This window comes from Camponotus floridanus, unplaced genomic scaffold (genome assembly GCF_003227725.1).
Source record: "Camponotus floridanus strain SB8 unplaced genomic scaffold, Cflo_v7.5 scaffold87, whole genome shotgun sequence".
NCBI lineage: Eukaryota > Metazoa > Arthropoda > Insecta > Hymenoptera > Formicidae > Camponotus > Camponotus floridanus.
This window is the reverse complement of record NW_020229857.1, coordinates 35,416-56,430: the sequence shown is the minus strand read 5'-3', so window position 1 is coordinate 56,430 and position 21,015 is coordinate 35,416. Positions and strand designations below refer to the sequence as shown.

The window sequence follows — 21,015 nt, the reverse complement described above, 5'->3', positions numbered from 1 at the left end:
TTAGTTTTTTTAGTAAAGGTTGGAAATGTCTATTCATGATAGAAATGCAAAGAAAGAAAATTATTATGTTTAAAATAATAATTTCATATGAAATACAAAATTAAAAGTTACATTATAGAACTTTACTTTCTAAAAGTGTAATAAAACAATCAAATAGTAGACAAAGAAAAGACTAATTGTAAAAGAAAAAATGTTGTTAACTTAACTAAACCATTTAACTAAATTATTATCTTTTTAACTGGAATATTTAACTATTATAAATCTAACATGACATTTATTTAACTTAAATATTTCAATATTTTAATTTAAAAAATAATAATTTAGTTAAACGGTTTAGTTGAGTTAACAAAAACTTTTTTTTCTCAATGTACGTGTGTGTGTGAGACTTTAAAAATATACTTGGATATAAATACACTTATATTATTAAATGATTAATACATCTCGTGAGGTTTAATAAATAATTAAACTGTGTACACTGAGAAAAAAAGTTGTTAACTAAACCATTTAACTAAATTATTATCTTTTTAATTGGAATATTTAACTATTATAAATCTAACATGACATTTATTTAACTTCAATATTTCGATATTTCAATTAAAAAAAAATAATTTAGTTAAACGATTTAGTCGAGTTAACAACTTTTTTTCTCAGTGTGTGTGTGTGTGTGTGTGTGTGTGTGTGTGTGTGTGTGTGTATGTGACTTTAAAAATGTGTGTTTAATAAATAATTAATCCGTGTGTACGTGTACGTGTGTGTGTGTATGTGACTTTAAAGATATACTTGTATATAAATATACTTGTATATAACTTTAAAAATATATATTTCCATTATGTTAATTATCCGATTTTTATTCGACCGTTTTATTGCGCGTTCTGAATCAAATTATATTTAGATCAAATAATATCAGAGAGAATATTTATTTATAATATTAGAATTCTAAATGTGTGTGTGTGTGTACACATATATATTAGAATAGAAACGAAATAGAAATAGAAGTATAATCATTGCTCGTAAAGATTGCAACAAAGTAATCATTTATAATGTTGATTCCTGTATCGAATAATCAAGTATCGTATTTCGAGAGCAATCAACTATTTATTAGTAATAAAATTGTATATAACTTACGAATATATTCCACTTATTCTGGACGTTAATATCGCGTCAACGACGAATAAACTTTTCAAAAAAGTTCAACGGTTTCTTATATAAGACAGTTCTACCAATCACTGATACAAAAAACTCGTCAATTGGCCAGTAGGTGAAACTGTTTCAATCCTGGGTATTTTCTTAAAAGAGCTGTTGGCGCACATACATACGTTTATTATGTTCACGCGCGTCACGCGTTCGAACGAACCTTGACATTCTCGCGGGAAGACTCGAGCAGCCCGTACGTCGTTCGTCGAGATCCTTCAAAGCGTGATCATTCTTCATCATTTTTGCAATGGGTGATTACTAATTTGTACGATTTTTATTTGTGCAGCGAGTGGCGTGTTATTTTGATGCCGAGTGAGTCATTCTTTGAGATTATATTGCATTGTTGTCGCGTAGCAAAACGACAAAAGACGTGATGTAACGTCGCGAGTGTTGTACAAAGCGTGACTAAATAAATTGCTAGATAATCGTATGCCGATTAGTGCGTGATTATCTTTTTCGTGAGTGAATACCGAGCGAGTGTCATGAAGGAGCAGGAAAAAACTGAACAAGAGAAATGACAATAACGATCCAGCGAACACATCATGCGATGGCGAAGCACAAGTAACTTATAACCTGTTTTATTTTTATATTTATATTGTATTAGTTTTATTATTATATTGTAGCTACGGTCAAGAAGACTGAGGATCCTTTGATCAAACAAATTATGACATTGATCAAATAAATTATTATGAAGGATAAAAGCAAATAATTAATTTCACAAATAATAAATATAATAAAATAAAGGCTATGGTCAAGGAGACGCTGGGAATGCTTTGAAGCGTTTCATGACAGGTCAATCAAACGCTGAAGGATCTCGACGAACGACGTATGTACGAGCTGGTCGAGTCTTCCCGTGAGAATGTCAAGGTACGTTGGAACGCGTGACGCGCGTAAACATAAAGGTGTAAACAATGAAGCAACTACTTCTTTGTTCAACCAATGGTTGACGCTGCTTTTTAGCGTCAATGAAATTGCACCTTAATACACGTATGTATGTGCGCCAACAGCTCTTTTAAGAAAATATCCAGGACTGAAATAGTTTCACCTACTGGCCAATTGACGAATTTTTTGTATCAGTGATTGGTAGAATTGTCTCATATATGAAACCGTTGAACTTTTTTGAAAAGTTTATTCGTCGTTGATGCGATATTAACGTCCGGAATAAATGGAATATTCGTAAGTTATATACAATTTTATTATTAATAAATAGTTGATTGCTCTCGAAATATGATACTCGATTATACGATACAGGAATCAAAATTATAAATTACTACTTCGTTTCTATTCTAATATATATGTGTACACACACACACACACACACACACATTTAGAATTGAGTTTGAGTTTATTTCTATTTAATTACATTTACTGAATAATATAATTTTGTTTTTTCCGCATCGATGAGAATTATTATTAATATAAAAACTTAAATTCTAAAATTAAAATACATATATTAAAATTAAAAGTAAAGTATTTTTTACTTTGGCTACACATATATCTATAAAGCTATTTTCTTGTCATTGACTATGTAATACTAGATGGTATATCTCTAACTTTACTGATTCCGCCAACTTTATTATTTGTAGTCGATAAAGATGTTTAAATATATTGATATTGATACATAATAATTAATAACATACAGATATTTCTGTTAATATATTGAGAAGAATACATGTGTTAAATAAAAGAGATAATCATCTTAGAAATTAAAAATGTATTTTTCTTCTAATATATAGCTATTGATTCTAAGAAAAAAAAGAATTTTACTTTCGTCATAACTTCTATTTCGTATTTAAATTTAATATGATGATTATTATCTCAAATATATCTTAAATATATCTTATTAAAATGCATTTTTTAATTTATAGATAGTGCATATAATCAAAAAAAGAGCTATTTTGAATATTATTTTCTTTTTACATTATTCTATTTCTTACATCATCAGTATTAGCAGTATAATTAGTTTATCGATAAGAATAACAGAATCAAGAATGCGCTATCTTATCATGTTATCAACTATGTTTACCTTCAGAAGAGTGCGCTTCAAGGCTATTCCATACATAAACTGGTCTTCACCTGCTAAATATGTTTTCGCGCATTTTTGCGCACCTACGATCATTGACAACATTCCTTATCAGCCAGCTGATTCCTTAGTTGACAACCGGAGGCGCGACCGGCGGTTCTCTTCCTCTTTCTCTCTCTCTCTCTCTTCCCCTCTTCCTTTTCTACCACCACCTACGTTCAAGTTGAATTCAACATTGACCGCCGACAAGCGAGCCTCGCGCAGTGCAAAAGGCGCGCACGTATCGCTACGTTAAAGAATGAATTGGCCTGTCAATCCCTCGTGTCTCGTCGCGTGTCTAATCACGTAATGTGAACATCGCATTCATGGGGTGTCGGGGTGTCGCGTTAGCATGAGCATTTCTCAAGACAGCGCCGCTACCATCGTGTGCAGGGAGGTTTTCGACGAGACGTCTCATCCGACGAACGAAGGTACGTACGCACATACGTGACAGATGATTGGAATTTGCGCGTCCCTTTTTGCACCACCTGATCGTGTTCGCGTCCGCAAATCCAGGTTGGATTGAGCTCGTCGATTATCGGAGCGAGGAGATTACCTGAACGGGGCGTTGATTGTCAAACTGATCGATGTTACGTCGTTTCTTCCCGTAACGTCTTGTGTCCTTCGAATATAATTCTCCGTGGATTTTATCGAGTATGCGCGAATTCTCTGTCGTTTTTCTTACGAACGATTGAAATATACACCGTGCTCGACTAACGAATCAGAGATATCATCGGAAAGCTTGACCAAGAAATCTTTTATTTATCCATATACATATGTATGAATTTCATGTCATCAATTTTTACATCGCCATCATAGTAACTGTCGTCTACTGTCATGATGTGGTCAATTTTAGCCCTGATTTTTATAAATTTATTATATATCAGAAATTTGTAATTTAATTCTTGTCTGTTTTTAAATTTCGCAGAATTGCGTACATTATCGGTCATTGAAATTCGTAAGGAATAGCGAAAAAATTGCGTAAAAGCAAAGTAAACACGCCTTGTCTTAAAGAAACTTGCCATTTAAAATCAGTCTGAAAAGAAGTGGAAGAAAAGAGATCCGGTAGCAAGAAGTTTCCTTGTTTATTTACATCGCACCAGGCGGGAATACCGAGCCCGTTCCCCAGCCGCGCGCGCTCCTGGAAAATCAATAATTCGCAGTGCGGCGAAAGTTTTGTCGTAGCATTCGACCGCCTCCGTGTCACTCCGGTCGAATAAAGTAATTTTGGTCACCGGCCAAAACTTTTCGCACCGCATGCGGAATCTGGAACGGCGATTTTTCCGCCGGAATTGTCATTCGCGAGGCTCGACTTCCTCGGGAGTAGCTGGAATCACGTTCGATCGAGTCGACGAGATGCAAACCAACACTTTAACCGGCGGAGTTGGAGGGCAGATGGTGGCTCTGTGGTCTTGTCCCCATATGGCAGCCATCGCATCACCTGTCCAGCCGTTGGGGTTGATGGAATTTTTTATCGGGGTCCTTTACACTTGTGGCGCTCTTTCGCGACCCCTAGCAAGCAAAAATCTTGCATTTATGACTCCACGACCTCACGTTTGACTCAAAGCTACTAGCGGTCATTTTCGTTTCTCTTTCAGGATTTTCGTTTTTAATTCATCTCAAAGAACGTTTAGAATCGAATAGCACCTTAGGCACTATGAGAGAGATGGTAGTTTATTGTGAGAGTTGAATGTATGTCATTCGCACGCAAATAGGTTTTTTTTTTGTGAAAATTTCTTCCTGTTGATTTTGATTTTAATTTTCTAAAATGTCAATTATTTTTTGTCTGTTCTATATCATAGAACGTATTAATATAATATAATATATATATATATAAAGAGAGTTTCATTATGTTGTATCTTTAATTGCAATTTTAATTTATCATTTATAAAATCAAATTTTCAATTTAATCCGATTGAAAATTAATATAATATTAAATATTTTCTTTTTGCATTCAATGAATTAATACGACGAAAATATTTTTAATTTATAATTTATTTGTTGTTTAATATAAATCAAATATTATTTTATCAATGATGTAACTTTTCATGTTAAGTATAGAATAAAATTATCGAAGAGAAATGTGATATAAAATTATCAGAATTAATTTCTTTATATTTTTATTCACATGATATTGAAAATTTCATCTGTGACGTACATCTAAGTTTAATATTTTTATCTATTATATTTTACACATTACGCGTATAGCAAGTGTGTTAAATATCTGTGAATTTTGATAATTGAGAAAATTAATATTTAAAGGATCAATAAAAGTTTACATTTTATTTTATATTTTTATATCTTTTATGTAGTCATTATAAAATATCAGTAATTAATATAAGTAGATATGTTAATCACAATTATTAAATTTAATTGCTACTATATACTGATTTTTTCTATTTTATAAAAAAAACTAATCACTATCGTATTAACAATTTTATTTAAATAATGAACATATTAATGGCTAGAAGAGTATTTCTTGACAACATTTTCCATGAAATGAGTTAAAGAGACTTCATGCTTTAATATTTTTAACCTGTGATCAATGAATTGTATAATTTATGAGCTCAATATAATAAGAAAGCAGCGATAACTGCTTTCTACTTATTTAAGTTTACAAGGGAATTATTAATAAAATATATTGTATATTGTAGATAATATTACATTGCATAAACAATTAAATAAACATTATATTTTGAACTCATCGAAAACCTTCTATTTTTTGTCCAGTAAGGAAATGACTTTTATATTGAAATTACAACAAAAGATTTTGTTTTATAAAGTAAGGAGAAATTTTAGTGTATGTTTATTGTAAATTTTATTCATATATTTGTATATTGTTCATTAATATAGAAATTATCTTTTATAAAGAACGAAGAATATAAAGAAAGATAATCAATTAATTAAATAAAATTTTTTTATGTCAACTTCTCAAATAATTTCGCAGAAATATCGATTATTTAATTTATATTGTAAGTACTTAGTGGCATACTAATCGATTAATCAATAAATTTCAGAGTTGTTGGATTATGCGAAACGTTTGGGAATTGATCCCGATGCGGAACCGCACCTTCTGGATTTGGCCCGCGAGGGCCTCATGGCGGCCTTGCCCAAAGGTTGGTCCCCATGTTTTCACGAAGCTAGTGGTGCCTGGTATTATTATCAGGCATCCACGGGCACCACTACCTGGGAACATCCCCTTGACGCAGTTTACAGAGGACTTGTGGAGCAGGCTAGAATGGGCAACAAGAGGCAAATGAGCCTTGGTACGTATCTTAATATTTTATATTTGTTTTAATATTTGTTTATTTGAGTGAAATTATGACACAGCAGATATATTTTAATATGTTTATTTTCATATATTTCCTATTTGCAATTTTCCCCTTATAGTATTCTGTTTTTATTTTTTTATTTTTCTTAACATTTTTATTAATAATTGAGGATATATACTATATTTTATTAAAAGGAAAAATAATTTTCATATTATAAATTAATTTATCATAAATTAATAAATAAATAAATTATAAATAACTTACTTATTTAGAATAATTTAGTGTGAATTATACTAAAGAGATGTAATTACTTTTTCAATTTAAAGCACATGTTTTTTTAATTATGAGCGACTTAATTATTTTTTTCTATCCATCCGTTTGCTGGATTAATTTCACTACCTTGACATTATTGCAATTAACGTAATGTAATAATGTTATCCACAAGTTACTTTGATCTGAATAATGACTCAGTTTTCAGTTTTCCCGGGAGATTAAGTAATTTAATCTAATTTAATCTACAAGTCGGTGTTAATTGCACATGCTGTATAATTGCCACCTAACTCTCAGCATTGTTAACGCGATATAGTCTAGATGCTTCATCAGTAATCAGTAAAATGATGCAACTTGGCAGTGTGAAATGCGCCTCTGGCTTTGCGTCAAAATTACGAAAAGCGTGGCCATATTTTTAGATTCTTCCGCAAAATATCGGCCATGAATATCATGCTACGACTGTTAGCGGGAATTTAATGCAGTGTTTCTCAATTTTATTGTCACACAAGTGCTTTTCTCATTTAACGAATATCAGTATTTTCAACTTTTTTTATACAGATATAATTATTTTTAGAAATATTTCGATTATACACACACACTACAAAATGGAATAATATGCAATTTAGCTTTTGTAAATTTCGGTACTTTTTCCTCAAATTTATTTATTATCAAAACATAAGCATTTTTATTTATTACCGAAACATAAGCATTTTTAAGTGTGAATATAAATTTAAATGTAAATATTTTGTATTTATTTTGGATTATTAATTCGAAATTTAATTATGATCTCCTTAACTTTGGTGTATCCCTTCAAACATTCTCTCACAATTATTAATGTTGCGCCTTTCCTATATTATAATGGTCAGTCTTATATATATAATTTTGCTTTAATATATTTAATAACTTCTATATAAATAATTTGAATCTAATACAAGTTTGAATATAACAACGAATAATGATAATTAATAAAAAAATTATTTTGCTGCAGAAGAAGATTCAAAAACTACAGCAAAGGATCTTGAATCTCATGAGGATGCAACCTTGCCGAAAGAAACTCTGAAAGAACCTACTACTCCAAGGGAAAGTACTAAAGAAACTAACCATCCAAAACCTGCCATAGTAGGCACCAAGATTCCCATGAAACTGGCGCCTCTACGGAAAATCGAAAGAATCGACGGCTCGCGTAAAAGGGATCGTCCTTCGTCTTTCGATAGGCTTCAATCAAGAAGGGAAAGTGATTCGAAATCTGACAATATAATATCCTTGTCGAGCGATCGAGCCTCCAGGGATTACACAAACTTGAAATTTCAAGATCCAAAGTTTTATGAATGTCCAAAATTGCTGGAAAAAGCAGATACGATCGCGACAACAACCACAACAGTACCTGCAAAGAAAGAGCTTGACTTGAAAGAAGTATTGAAGAGATCTGAATCGCTAAGTCCGTGGCACGAGAAAGATTGGGAGCAACTATCCAGCAAGTTTAGTTCTGAAGAGAACATAATTGATATCGATAAACTTAGTGCCAGCACATTGGCGAGGCCCGAAAGACCTGAGAAATTCGATAAAGAAAAGCATCCAAGCCAGTTAGGTCAACAAAAGGAGTTGACTCTCAGTGGTGGCGGTTCGATGTTTCTGAAAAGTAATAGGAGTAGGGATAACACACCTAGTCAAGATGGCGGAAAATTAGAGGACTTCCAGGCATTAATGATTTCCGATGAAATTAATAACGCTGGCGGAGATAGACCCAAATCCATTCTAAGAGAAAAACAATTGGACGATGGTAAGATTGATGTGTAGTATTCCAGAATATAATTTCTCAGAATAGTTCTTTATTTAAACATTTACTATTTAGTTTTGGATAAGATAACTGTATAAGATATAAGACATATATAATCTACTTAAATTAAAAAAATATTTTTATTCTTTTAAAAACTAAGGAACATACAGACGAGTGGGATAGAAAAGTAACAATTTAAACATATGAAAATTTTAAGTGACATTTTTAATTTTTTAGTTAGCGTTAATACAATTTATTAACAATTATTATTCAATTTTTATTCGATTATTGATAGACGATCGACCATTGGATGAGGAACGTAAAAGCGTGCGGTTTGATTTGGAAAAGGAGATCAACTTCAATTTTACGTATTCAGAGTCCGAAGACGATTGGGAGTCCGAATCTGAAGATAAAAATCTACGAATATCGGCCGTGATCAGTAATAAAATTACTGGTTCCATTTTATCACCACGGAAACCAACTTCTGAAGACAATGACGATAACAAGAACGATTATTCTGAAAAAGATCAGGATAAAATGGATTCGGAGATTAACAAGCAGCATCTACCTTTGGAAAAAATCGAATCCATATCTAAAAACACAAAGCTAGTTGGAAAGAGATTCCTCGTGCAGAATGTTTCAGAGAACGAGCATCATAATCAGATGACAAGCAATCAGATGAGGAACAGTCTAGAAATGGACAATAGTCTCGATTATTTGCCTAATAAATTAAGCGAAAAAGTGAAAAATATTGATTTAATATCTAAAAGCGAGACAGATTGCAGCACTGCAAAAAGCAGCGATTCCGATGAGATACGCAGAACAAGATCGATTATTGAAAAGGCAAGACACGTGACGAACCGCTTATCAAATTGGCAACTTGAAGACGATGAATCATCCGATATATCAAAAATCAGTCAACACTATGCGCAGAAAGAACGATTTGTCAGACCTAAACTAGAATATTCTCGAAGTATTGATGATATGAAAATGAAGATGAACAGAGAACATGAGAGAGAAATTGAAGCTTTTAAAATCGAGCTCGAAGTTAAATTGCAGGAAAAGAAAAAGGAACTTGAAGAAAATTTTGCGCAGCAGAAGCTCTTGCTGCAACAATATTTGGATCAAAAATTAGAAGAGGTGAAACAGGAAATGGCTCAAAAGGTATTTAGATTATTTTTATCATATCATAAATTCTTGAAACGTATAATATAAATTATGCCTTCTTTCTGAATTGATAGAGAGGATTTTATCGTAAATAGACTGATATTTCTCTGATACAAATATTATATTTTATATTATAAATGCGGATGGACCCTAATATTATTTTACTACTGTAATTCATTAGCATTGTTAATTTTTTAAAACTATACTTTTTTTGTTACATTTTTATTTAAAAAATCCAAAAAATGATATAAATAGTTTATTTCTTTTATTAATTTAAAAAGTAAATGAAAATTTAAAATAATTTTCTCTCATGGATTTCAATAAAAACTACTGTTTTTTTTATAGGAAGAACAGGAAATTCAAGCATTAATTACTGAAATGGATCAAGCTAGGATAGAGAATTTGAAAAAAGTCCGTACAGAGCTGGAAGTTTGTTACGAGAAAGAAAGACAAGAGATATTAACCAATTTGAAAACAGAACTTGATGAGAGAAAAAGAGAACTTTTGGAGCTAAGAAATCAAGAAATGGGGAAACTAGAAAACGAGCATGAACGCGATCTGGGAGAGGAGAAGCTCGCAAAACTGAATGAGTATGAGCTAAGAAAGCAGCAAACAGAAAGTATCGAACTCTTAAAGAAAGAACTGGAAAAAGAACTTGAAGATTTACGAAATGAACTAAGAACGCAACAACGAGAGAAAATTACTAAATTCACTGAAGATCACGAGCAGTGTCTAGCTGAAATCCTTCGTGATTTTAGAATGGATGTGAGTAATTAAGATGTACTAAAAATATAGATTTAATAAGTCACTATAAAAGTCTTTGTGGCTTTTGAAAGGGAAGATTTATTACGAGTAAAGATTTTAATAAAAAGAAAACACAATTTCATATTTCATTTAAAATTTTTAGTATGTTATAAATTCTTAGTTACTTAATTCCCAAATACGCATATTAAAGTATAATCCAAAAATAATTATATATTTTGTTTAAATATTTATATTACAATTTTTATATTCTTTAAAGAAAAAGATATATATGTGATATAAATGTGGGATACTTTATTCTCTTTATTATAAATTTTAAGATTTTACTATTTTATTGTCAATGTTCTAAAAATGTGAAATTGTTAATATTCTATAAAAGAGTATGACTTTTCAAATACATGATTAGTAAATATTATTTATTTCATGATTTTAATATTTAAAATGTAATGATTTAAAAAAAAAAATAAAAAATAGACAAATACAGTTGTAATCTTTTTATTTAAAATTTTCTATATTATAATTATGTTTTTTAATGAGTGAATTTGTTGTCATATATATATCTTGAGTAAAAATATCGTGTGGAATACTGAGGAAAAATATAATATATAACATAAGATAAATTACTATATTTCTTTTTATGTTCAAAATTATGTAGATTTTTAATAAACTATAAAAGATAAATTGTAAATAATATTTTTTCAACATGACAATCGAAAAAATATATCTCTGAATTTGAATATTTGTAAGCATATGTGTATCCTAAGTAATTCATAAACTTAGATATTAGCGACGTTCACAGAGATGATCAATCACAAGGATATTCTTCAATCATGATCGATGCTCGCAACCGAAAAAATATTTGAGGATAATTTGTTTGTTGTGGCATTATAGGAAGCTCTCGCTCGTAAGATGTATAAAGAGCGATTGGAAGAAATCCGCGCGGATTTCGCGCGAGAAACAGAAAAGGAAGCAAGGAAACAGAACGAGCGGATTCTTCAGGATAGCATAGATTTTGAAAAGATGCGTTGCGAGAAGCGGCTGCTGCAGGACAAGTACACGGCGCTCAAAGAGAAGTACATGAAATTGAAGAACGATGTTCGTCTCGCGGTCGAGAGAAGGAGCAGGAGAAAAGAGGGATATACGACAGCCTCGGAAACCGAGAGATCGACATCCACCAGGACGAAGACGGACAGGACCGAGTCGTCAGAACAAAAGTGAGTTTTATTTACTTATGTAATTGAAGAGAGAATCAATACTTATGATTTTATATATCCAATAATACTTATATAGCTGAATACTTACAAAACTATACAGAAAAGAAATTTTAATATTATTTATATATATATATATATATATATATATATATATATATATATGTTAGTTTTATGGAGTTCTAGAATCCTTCTCTCAATTTTTCACGTGATTTTTTTCCATATGTGATTAAACAAGAAAGCTAATAGTTAAAAATATTATAAAGACGAATAATAATTATCTATTATAATTGTGTATATATATGTATATATACATTTTAAAATAGATGGAAAATTAGATAATAATTATTTTTTATATTTCTCGGTTTTCTGATCTATTTAAGTATACTGAATTTGATTTGCTGTATAATAATGAAGAAAATTTCTATCAGTTTTATTCATAAATAACAATAATCATCACAATAATAATCAATTTCTATAATTTTTAATACGAGCACGCCTTGCTTACAGCACAAGCATGCCATTTCATGTTATATCTCATTAATATTTTTCTTCTTAATGTAATCACTTGATGTTTTTACGGTAATTAGCGAGAAATTAATATGTGATATATAATATTAAAGTAATAAAAAAGATTTATTTTATACTTAATAGTGTTATATACATGATATAGTGTTATATATGTAATACTAGAATATTAATAATATTCTACAAGGTAGACAAAAATAGCTTTAAATCAGAAATAGTATATGTTAGAAAAAAATGTTTTATATAAAAATTATCAATATTAATTGCTTAAATGGACAAACCATTTTATGGAATCAATTTTGTTGAAAAATTGATCTCTTTACATATAGAATATCCTAAAGAGTATTATTTACTAATGGCAGATTTTTAAGATCATTTGGAGACAATTTTTCCCTAGCGAAAATCGAGTCGAGAAAAGTCATTATTTTTTGCAAATTTCCAATTTTGTTAACACATATTTATATTATAATTATTAAGCTTTAAATTAAAATTCTATTAAACTCTACCTGAAATTCACTAAGCAATGTAATTGTTGTAATATTTTAACTCTCTAAACTTCTTTTTAAATCGTTTATAATTCAGAAATTATTGATACCTCGACATTTACGCTGAAGAAAAATCATTTCCAAGTGACCTCAAGATTCTATCATTGACAACTGGTGCACTGATTTTTTATACTTTGTATTAAAAAACATAATTAATTCTGTAAATATATTCTGTAGATATATTATTCTCGCTAGTTTCTGTATCGAAACATTAATGTTGCACGTTCATTTTCAATATATCATTCTCACTAGTACCTTCGCAGTCTATACCTATCAGTTTTAATTTGCCAAGCGCCTCACGGCGCGTATTCCGATCAAACGGACTGTGAAGGTGCTTCGTCATGTTCATGCGATTTGCCCTAATGTCTGGCTATAGGCCTTAAATCGTGCTCGCAGTACTCCGCTGAAGAACGCGAGCTCGAGCCCAGTGACAAACGCGAAATCGCAGGAGGGGCAGAGTACGAGCGAACAAGTCGGAGAGCAAAACGATCCGGACAATTCGAGGAGTCAGAGGGCGGCCGCGGGGTTTCAGAAACACGCAACCCCCGTCACTGACTCGAAGAGCGCAACAAAATTTGAGTCTGACGATACCACTACCGCCAGCGAGACCAATACTAACATGATGATGATGATGAAGAAGAAGAAGAGCTTTAGTAAGAAAGTCGCTTCGAACGCGGGTCGTTCAAGCGGTGGCAGTAACAACAACCCTGTGGAGAACCCCGTGGAGAATATCAGAAAGCAGCTAAAGAAGCTGGAAGATCTCGGCGATCAGCTGCCGAGCAACGAAACGGCCTATACAGTGCGATATCCTTTCCAAGATAAAGGTGATTGTTTTAAATCTATCTCGCGCATCGTTATTTCCAGTCTATTTCCGAGGCAATATAAGTTTTGCTCACAAAGCCTCTAAAGATTTAAAACTAGGTCAAATCAGGTCTCGATCAAACATTGAAAAACAGCACTTCTTTCTTCTAAAAAGTGATATATAACTTTGTTGATGAAACGACACAATTTATTCTTTCCAATAATAAGGAAGCATACATGACTTTATTTTTTTTCTGAACATTTTTAAATAAAACTTATATAACAAGATTTTATTATTGTATATTTATCAATGTAAGACTTTAATAACACTGCACAATTATTAGAGAAAGTCAATTTTATTAAAATAATCTTTTTTTTGTAATGTTTTGTAGATAGCATTGTACATTAGCTTTTTAAAGAATGCAATTTTAATATGAATTTAGCTATTTTTCAAGATATGCTGTTTTTAATAGATTGTGAAATAATATCCTACTCGTATTTGAAATTTTAGAGAAATATAAATAACGTTTTACACCATTTCATGATGTTGGAAAAAATTAATAATTGGAAAAATTTGTCTATTTGCATACTGTAAATAAGTATAATTTTATTATATTTAGACTCCCTTTTTTATATCAATATTATTCTAAGTTTCTTATATTTGTATTTTTTCTCTCTTTCTTTCTCGCTGTCTTATGTTTTTGCTAAAATATTACGAAATGATTTGTATAAATGATATATTGTACATGTATATAATATATTATGTATGTATATATTGCAGTTATTTCTAGTCGATTATATTAATTTGTCGATTGTATTATCTCATTTTTTGGCACAGTTATTGTTAATACCTCGATTCTATAAATGTGTAAATAATTCAATTTCAAAACTAGTTGCAAATTAGTAATATTTAATCCCTCTAGATTGAACCGCAGTATATATATTATATTTATTATATCTCGTTATTTGTATCTATTATTCTTATCGACAAAATATATCTACGTTTACGTTTTATATATATTATTTCTTTTCTGTTCCATAGGATTATATACACTTTACTTTGGTTAATCTGGCTTATATCTTTCGACTTGTTCGTAAGTGCACCATTAGTTTTGCTTTCGCACGCTCTATTCACAAATCCTATCATTTTCATATTAGGCTTTGAACATATGAAGCTTAAGATTTACTACTTTATTAGAAACAAGATCCTGCTTCAAAACGAAAGCAAATGCTTTCTCTTACAGCGCCAGCGAATGCCTCTTCGGAGCTAGAATTCTTCCGACACCGGATCCATGTGGAGAGGGACTCGGTGAGAAGGGCTCGCGAAGCGCTGAGACAACAGAGAAGTGCCTTTCAGGGTAGGCAAAGAGCTTGGAAACAACGGAGCGCGAGGGCCACTCTGGAACAATTGGTGCAGGTATTATTAATTATCACAAATTAAAAGTTACTTGTTCAAATTTGTAACTATCTTTCATTTTTTGACGTTATTTAAATAGTATATAAAGTTTTAGTCACCATTATTGCGACTATACTAAATATTTCTATTTTTTTAATAATATAAAAAGCATGAAGGAAAGATTGTCTTTAATATGATAGTATTATTGTTTTAAAAAAATTTTGAAATATTTATTCGCAGGAGGAACGCGAGCTTTCTGACATGGAGGTGAGTTTGCATCGTACCAGAAGTCTTCTGGGTGAGAAAGTTATACATCTAAGACACCTGGAACAGTCTTTGGAACGAGTGGCAAACGACAAGCGAAATGAAAACGATGCGTCTTCCATAAAAAATGATGAATTGACACTGAGCGATATGTCGAGCGCCAGCAGCGGTTTCAGCTCGACTGATTTGGGAACTGACACTTTTATAGGTATGCTGCACAGATAAAGTTTCGAAATTAAATTATTTCGTAGAAGATATAAATTTTAGATAATATATATAAACAATGATAAGATATAAAGTCTTAATATTATTAAAAATAATAAAAAAATATTTTACTTAACTATCATTTCGTATTTAATCTTTATAATTCTTAATTGTCGTGCACGCAATTTGCTTGCCAATTTATTAAATATATATATTCTTACTTATGTCAGTCGGAAGTCTTTTAGGCTCGACTATTTAAAGATAAATATTTAACTGAAAATATAATAAAAATATAAATTTTTTCTTAGCGTAATTATTTCTATTTGTTTCATAGATTATTATCAGTTTCATAGAAAAAATCAAATAGCTTATTTTTTAAAAATTATGAAAGAAATAAAATTGTATTTAACGTGATACATAATTACTATATGAATGACAGCATAAATATGCGTTATATTGTATAGTCTGTTGTTGGAAATCTAGATAAGCCAGATCATTATCAAGAATCTACTGAAATCATCGCAAGTTTAGAGAACTTGAACTCAGAAATACGAGAAATTTGGGATGTCTTGAATAAGCGTCAGGATAACAACATACCACCAACACCGGCTCTTATGTACTCTTATTTGCGATGGTTGCGGTTTCATCATCTCACCACGCAGCCTAACAGCATGCAAGGTAAAGAAAGACAGATATAGTGTATGCAAAAATTTAATTATTATTGCAAACCAATATAAAATAATTTTAATTTTATATATAATTTGATATCCATTTTAATAATATACAAAGTAATATTATTTGATATTGATTATACATATTTTTCACGAAATTGGATTTATATAGATTTTTATAAATGGTCCCATACACGTGCGATAAAAGAAATTTGTTTATAATCTGGTTATTTGTTCTTGTTTGTCAGAAACATATTATAGATATGTTTATTTGTTGTAGGTGCCTTTGGTACGCCCAACATACAATCCAACATTTTATCTCAATTAACCGCTGCCCAACCTCCTACTACCACAACTCAAAATATTATCGCTCAATACGGCCCTAATAGCGGCTTTACCACGAGCGTTGGCACAGTCGAGAGAAACGCTTCTAATTTGATGGAAAGGACCAGAAACCTAAGAGATTGGCTACGCCAAGCTCGTGTCGAAACCACCGATCTGATCAGTCCGGGTCAAGCAACCCTTTAAACGTCCAGAAAAAACAATTCTCTTTTTCCAAACCTCTTTTCATCTGTAAAATTAATCCTTATTCTCAATTAATCATATGACTTTGAATCAAATATTAATTGAAGGTATAATATTGTTATTACTTAATTAGTGATAAGCAATTAGCGTAATATTTTATTTATAGAATAGCTTATTGTGCAATGTACTTCTCAAATTTATTTATTTTACGTAGATTTTATATGATTAGGAATCAGCTAGAAACAATTTTGCAATTCTCTCGAGAAATTAGAAATTGTCAAATCCTTTTGAAGTGATAATCCTGTCCGGCATATGAATCTACATTCCCGATTTGTACGGATTTCAAATTTGCGCTCGCTTGCTGCTCCGAATCTTGTTTCCTTCGTTATTGAATCGACGATCAAAATTATTAAGAATATTGTACGTGTCATTGTGCGATAAATAATTCACGTGTGAAAGAGAATAAAGTTGAACAATGTGATGTAAATGCATAATTTCCAATAATTATTTATATAGAGCACCGTTCTTTAATTATTCGAGTTTTCATGAATTTAATTAATCATTCCTTGATAAATTTGAATCAATTTAATCAATAAATTTAATTATAAGTCCCACAAATTTTATAGATCGACTACGGTATTGCATAATTCAAATAAATTCAATTTAAATAAAGTGTCTTAAGTGACGAGACTATTGCCTTCTTGAATTTTTTAGAACAAAATGTGAATAAACAAAGAATGAATATTGTTCAATAATATCAAAGAGACTTAAGAAATGATTCTAGAAAAGTTAGTTCCCTCTTTTGTCTTCCAGCGTGTTTTGAACTTAATCAGCTCTTCTTTAGCGTAAGCATATCTATACGCGATGACACATATGCTTTGACTTTCGGTAAATAAACTTTATATATACATATATAATGCTATGTACATGTAAAGCTTGTAAATTAATGATATAGGATGAATGCGTAGGCACCTATATATATAAATGGGATCTTTATGGAACGCGTTTGTAAATACGATATATATTATATTTCAATATACATATATTATCAAAGTTAAAAGAGAGATCCCTCTCTCATGCGGTACAATGCATATAACGATCCATTTCTTCGATAGTCTGTTGATTCTTTATATATTTTCGAGATCTCGATTAAGATATGTAACATATGCGTGCGCGTGTGCACATATGTTGTAACATAATATAACTATATTATATATTATTAAACGCGTTCGACGAATATGTGGTATATCGTATATTATAATTGATCGTGCGCGATATTCTAATGAATCACTTGTGATTTTACGAAACTCGAATCAAAAATATAGACATTCTATCATAATATATACTTTATAGAAGACTTTATAGATTTCTATAATTTATATCTCTTTTATATATAAACCAAATTTTGGATATTTATGTTGAATATAAACATTTTTTACTTGCGTGATAAGAAAAGTGATAAGACGTATGCGTAAGATATTGCTACTATTTTTGAAGACTATTATTATTGTGAATATCGCGCGCAATCGTGGCAAAAATGCCTCTATACTTAATCAGTCATTTTTCAAATGCCAAAACTTTCTCTTAGCAAATAATAGACATCACACTATATATACATCATGTAAATTATATATATTATAAATAGAGAATTGAACCCATATGCCAAACATTTTTGATGTCGATCGAATTTATCCAGCGACGATTACTTCGATGTATTGACCTTGGACAATTCTTAGAGAAAGATGATATAACCACATAACGTATGTAATATCACAATATGATGTGATCGCATCTCATTAAATGTACGATGTAGACTAATTGACGGTTGAAATGTAGATATAATGTTGACTTGAATAATTGTGTACTTTATGTAATTTCTAATTTGTTAAAAAAGTCGAAATGAACAGAATCTTTTCTCATTAAAAGATATAATTATCTACTAGTAAATTTTTATTTTTAGATCATGAGGAACAGAAATGTTTCCCGAATTTGGGATATTTAATCAACAGATACTTGGTAAATGTGCGTAAAAGGTATTTCAAACGCAAGAAAGATTATGTGAGAGAGTATTATAAATTTTTATATTTAACTTTTCGTGCCATATATTATGGAAAATGATTATTAATGATAGCTTTTAATGAGAATTCTAAATATTATTGCGCAAAGAATGGACAAAGCAATATGAATAGAAAATCTATATGGAATGTACAATTATATAATGTAATATATTTATCACTTTTTGTTATTTATATATTATTATTATATGTTTTATATAATATAGTATAAAGGGAAAAAGAAAACAACTTCTTCCTCGTTTTAAAATCAAAATAATGCGCTGTTGAAAATATAATTATTTGATCTTATAATTATATCTTATAATTTTAAGATTAATTATTTGATATATAATTACGCATATATCTTTGAATTTTCTGATAAGAAATTTTATTTTTTTCTCTCACACTGATAATTGTTATTACGACAAAAATAAACTACAATCGGTATGATTATCCTCGCATTCGTCGCTGTTTGTTTCAAATTCCTCTTTAGAAGGTAGCCAAGCGATTAATCGATGCATATGATTCTGCGATTTATTATTAAGAGAATTTTGCGCCGCTTTTATTACCGGAGATGATTTGCATACTAGTAATCTGATACAAGCAGAATCAGGACCAGCCATTCTTGCAATCAATTGATTTGGTAGATTCGGATTTTTTGCTTGCTCAACCAAACGTTGAATCTATTGAATAGAATTAAAAAATGTGTTGCAATTGCATTGCATTTGCTTATATAAATATATTTTAATTATAAATTAATTTTAGACTTAAATTTATAGCTCTTTTAAATATGAAGTTCTTATCAAAGAGAGAGAGAAAGAAAGGGAGGAAGAGAAAGTTTACATGTACAATATATAATGTTAATTATATGAATTATAATTACATGTAACAGAATTTTTTGTATTTATATATAATTTTAAAAATCTAAAAAATTTGTCTAAAATTATACAAATCTTAGATTTGATTATTATAGAAAAATTGATAAAAATTTAAATAAATTAAAACTCGATAAAAATTTGAATAAATTAAATCCAAGTAATCTTTTTTAAACTATTATTTAAATCAAAATCGAAATCAAAGTCATCTTCATGTTTACAATAACTTACTTTTTCATTTTTATTTTCTAAAGTAAATTTTAAAGGGTCCCAAGCGAGTACTTTGTCATCTATATTTTTGGCGATATTTTCTTGTGATTTTAATCCAAAGAGCGAACTTATCTGTTAAAAGAAAAATAGGAAAAACATATTGTGAATTTGACTTAAATATGAAAAGTACTGATACTTAATAATATTGCATATAATATTTACCATCTGTGCAAGAAATATAACGCTGTTGACCGCGATTGCTGCGACTTTTTGCGAATCAAGTCCAATGAGGTGAAAGAATGCGGAGACAAGATTTGAAGGACCAAATGGCTGTTTTGCATCATCATTTTCATTGTCACCGCGCTTCTGCTTCTGTTTACCGCCTAAACTCTTAGATACTAAATCGGCGATATCCTTGGCTGTTTCCAAATAATTACTTGCATACTGCAATCCTGTTTTTATCTTATGCAGGACATCTGGAATTAAGGTATATAATAATTGTTTTCATAATGCAATTTATTTTTAATCTAAGATAATTTGCAGAATATTTTTACAATATGTGAATTATTTATACAATTACTAATACTTTCTATATTTATACAAAATTGTTAATTTTCTAAAATATCTTTTTGCGTAGAAAATCTCCTTTCTAAATCAAACAAAAAAAATATATAAAATTTATCTTCTATTTAATTTTTATTTTAAATTTTATTTTATTACTAATATGTTATACTATACATATATTGAATCATTTCTAGTACTATTATGTATATGTAATATTTTTTATTAAAATTTTTGTCATTATTTATAATAAATTGAGAGCGAATGATTTGATGATTTATATATACATTTAATCAGCAATAATTTATGTAGTTTTTCCAGAAGAAAAATAAGCTCTCACCTTCGGTTTTTGCGAGCAGCACATTATCAAATATAGTTATCCAAATAATGCAAAAGAAGAGACACGAGATATTCGACATTTCGTTGACGCTAACTGTCCAGTACTGAGACTATCGAGAATCTTTCTAAAGTAAATCATAACGGGTGTTTCGCGTTAATTGTGCGTTTATTTCTATTCCGCTGCGTCTCCGACGAAGCTCCAATTGAGTCGCGTGTTAGGCGACTGTCGCTCTTCTTGCTTCGCCAGCCAAGCGCAAGGAGACATCCGCAGCATGTTTCGCAGTATGTGATTTAGTCACATTTCTGTTAGAAGTCAGTAGAAAGGCT

The 21,015-nt window shown here is 30.3% G+C and overlaps 2 protein-coding genes across 4 annotated transcripts; one reads left to right on the top strand and one right to left on the bottom strand.

Moving 5' to 3' along the window:
- The first annotated feature begins 1,938 nt into the window (after positions 1–1,938).
- Positions 1,939–17,136, top strand: LOC105253679 (centrosomal protein of 164 kDa). Of its 3 annotated transcripts, none has more exons than XM_025414683.1 (11): positions 1,939–2,370; positions 6,274–6,522; positions 7,787–8,578; positions 8,871–9,739; positions 10,088–10,507; positions 11,396–11,718; positions 13,185–13,612; positions 14,834–15,006; positions 15,226–15,457; positions 15,937–16,131; positions 16,405–17,136. In XM_025414683.1, exons 2-11 carry the CDS (start codon positions 6,354–6,356, stop codon positions 16,650–16,652), a joined length of 3,849 nt encoding a protein of 1,282 aa, XP_025270468.1. In that variant the 5' UTR covers positions 1,939–2,370; positions 6,274–6,353; the 3' UTR covers positions 16,653–17,136. The 3 variants fall into 3 exon arrangements, with proteins under 3 accessions (XP_025270468.1, XP_011260147.1, XP_011260146.1); XM_011261844.3 differs by lacking the exon at positions 1,939–2,370 and adding an exon at positions 3,609–3,687; XM_011261845.3 differs by lacking the exons at positions 1,939–2,370; positions 16,405–17,136 and adding an exon at positions 3,231–3,687 and having other exon boundaries at positions 15,918–16,101.
- A 1,954-nt stretch (positions 17,137–19,090) lies between these two features.
- On the bottom strand, positions 19,091–20,831 carry LOC105253697. Its single transcript, XM_011261896.2, has 4 exons — positions 20,690–20,831; positions 20,011–20,264; positions 19,810–19,920; positions 19,091–19,386 (listed from the first exon to the last, which is right to left on the bottom strand). The coding sequence occupies exons 1-4, from the start codon at positions 20,766–20,768 to the stop codon at positions 19,123–19,125; spliced, it is 708 nt and encodes a 235-aa protein (XP_011260198.1). The 5' UTR covers positions 20,769–20,831; the 3' UTR covers positions 19,091–19,122.
- Between the last annotated feature and the right edge of the window lie 184 nt (positions 20,832–21,015).

Coding starts and splice junctions, on each gene's coding strand:
- LOC105253679 (XM_011261844.3), top strand. CDS start 3,609: ATGAGCATTTCTCAAGACAGCGCCGCTACCATCGTGTGCAGGGAGGTT. Junction 3,688..6,273: donor GTCTCATCCGACGAACGAAG/GTACGTACGCAC, acceptor AATAAATTTCAG/AGTTGTTGGATTATGCGAAA. Junction 10,508..11,395: donor TTCGTGATTTTAGAATGGAT/GTGAGTAATTAA, acceptor GTGGCATTATAG/GAAGCTCTCGCTCGTAAGAT.
- LOC105253697 (XM_011261896.2), bottom strand. CDS start 20,768: ATGTCGAATATCTCGTGTCTCTTCTTTTGCATTATTTGGATAACTATA. Junction 20,265..20,689: donor GCTGCTCGCAAAAACCGAAG/GTGAGAGCTTAT, acceptor CCTTAATTCCAG/ATGTCCTGCATAAGATAAAA. Junction 19,921..20,010: donor TTATATTTCTTGCACAGATG/GTAAATATTATA, acceptor TTCTTTTAACAG/ATAAGTTCGCTCTTTGGATT.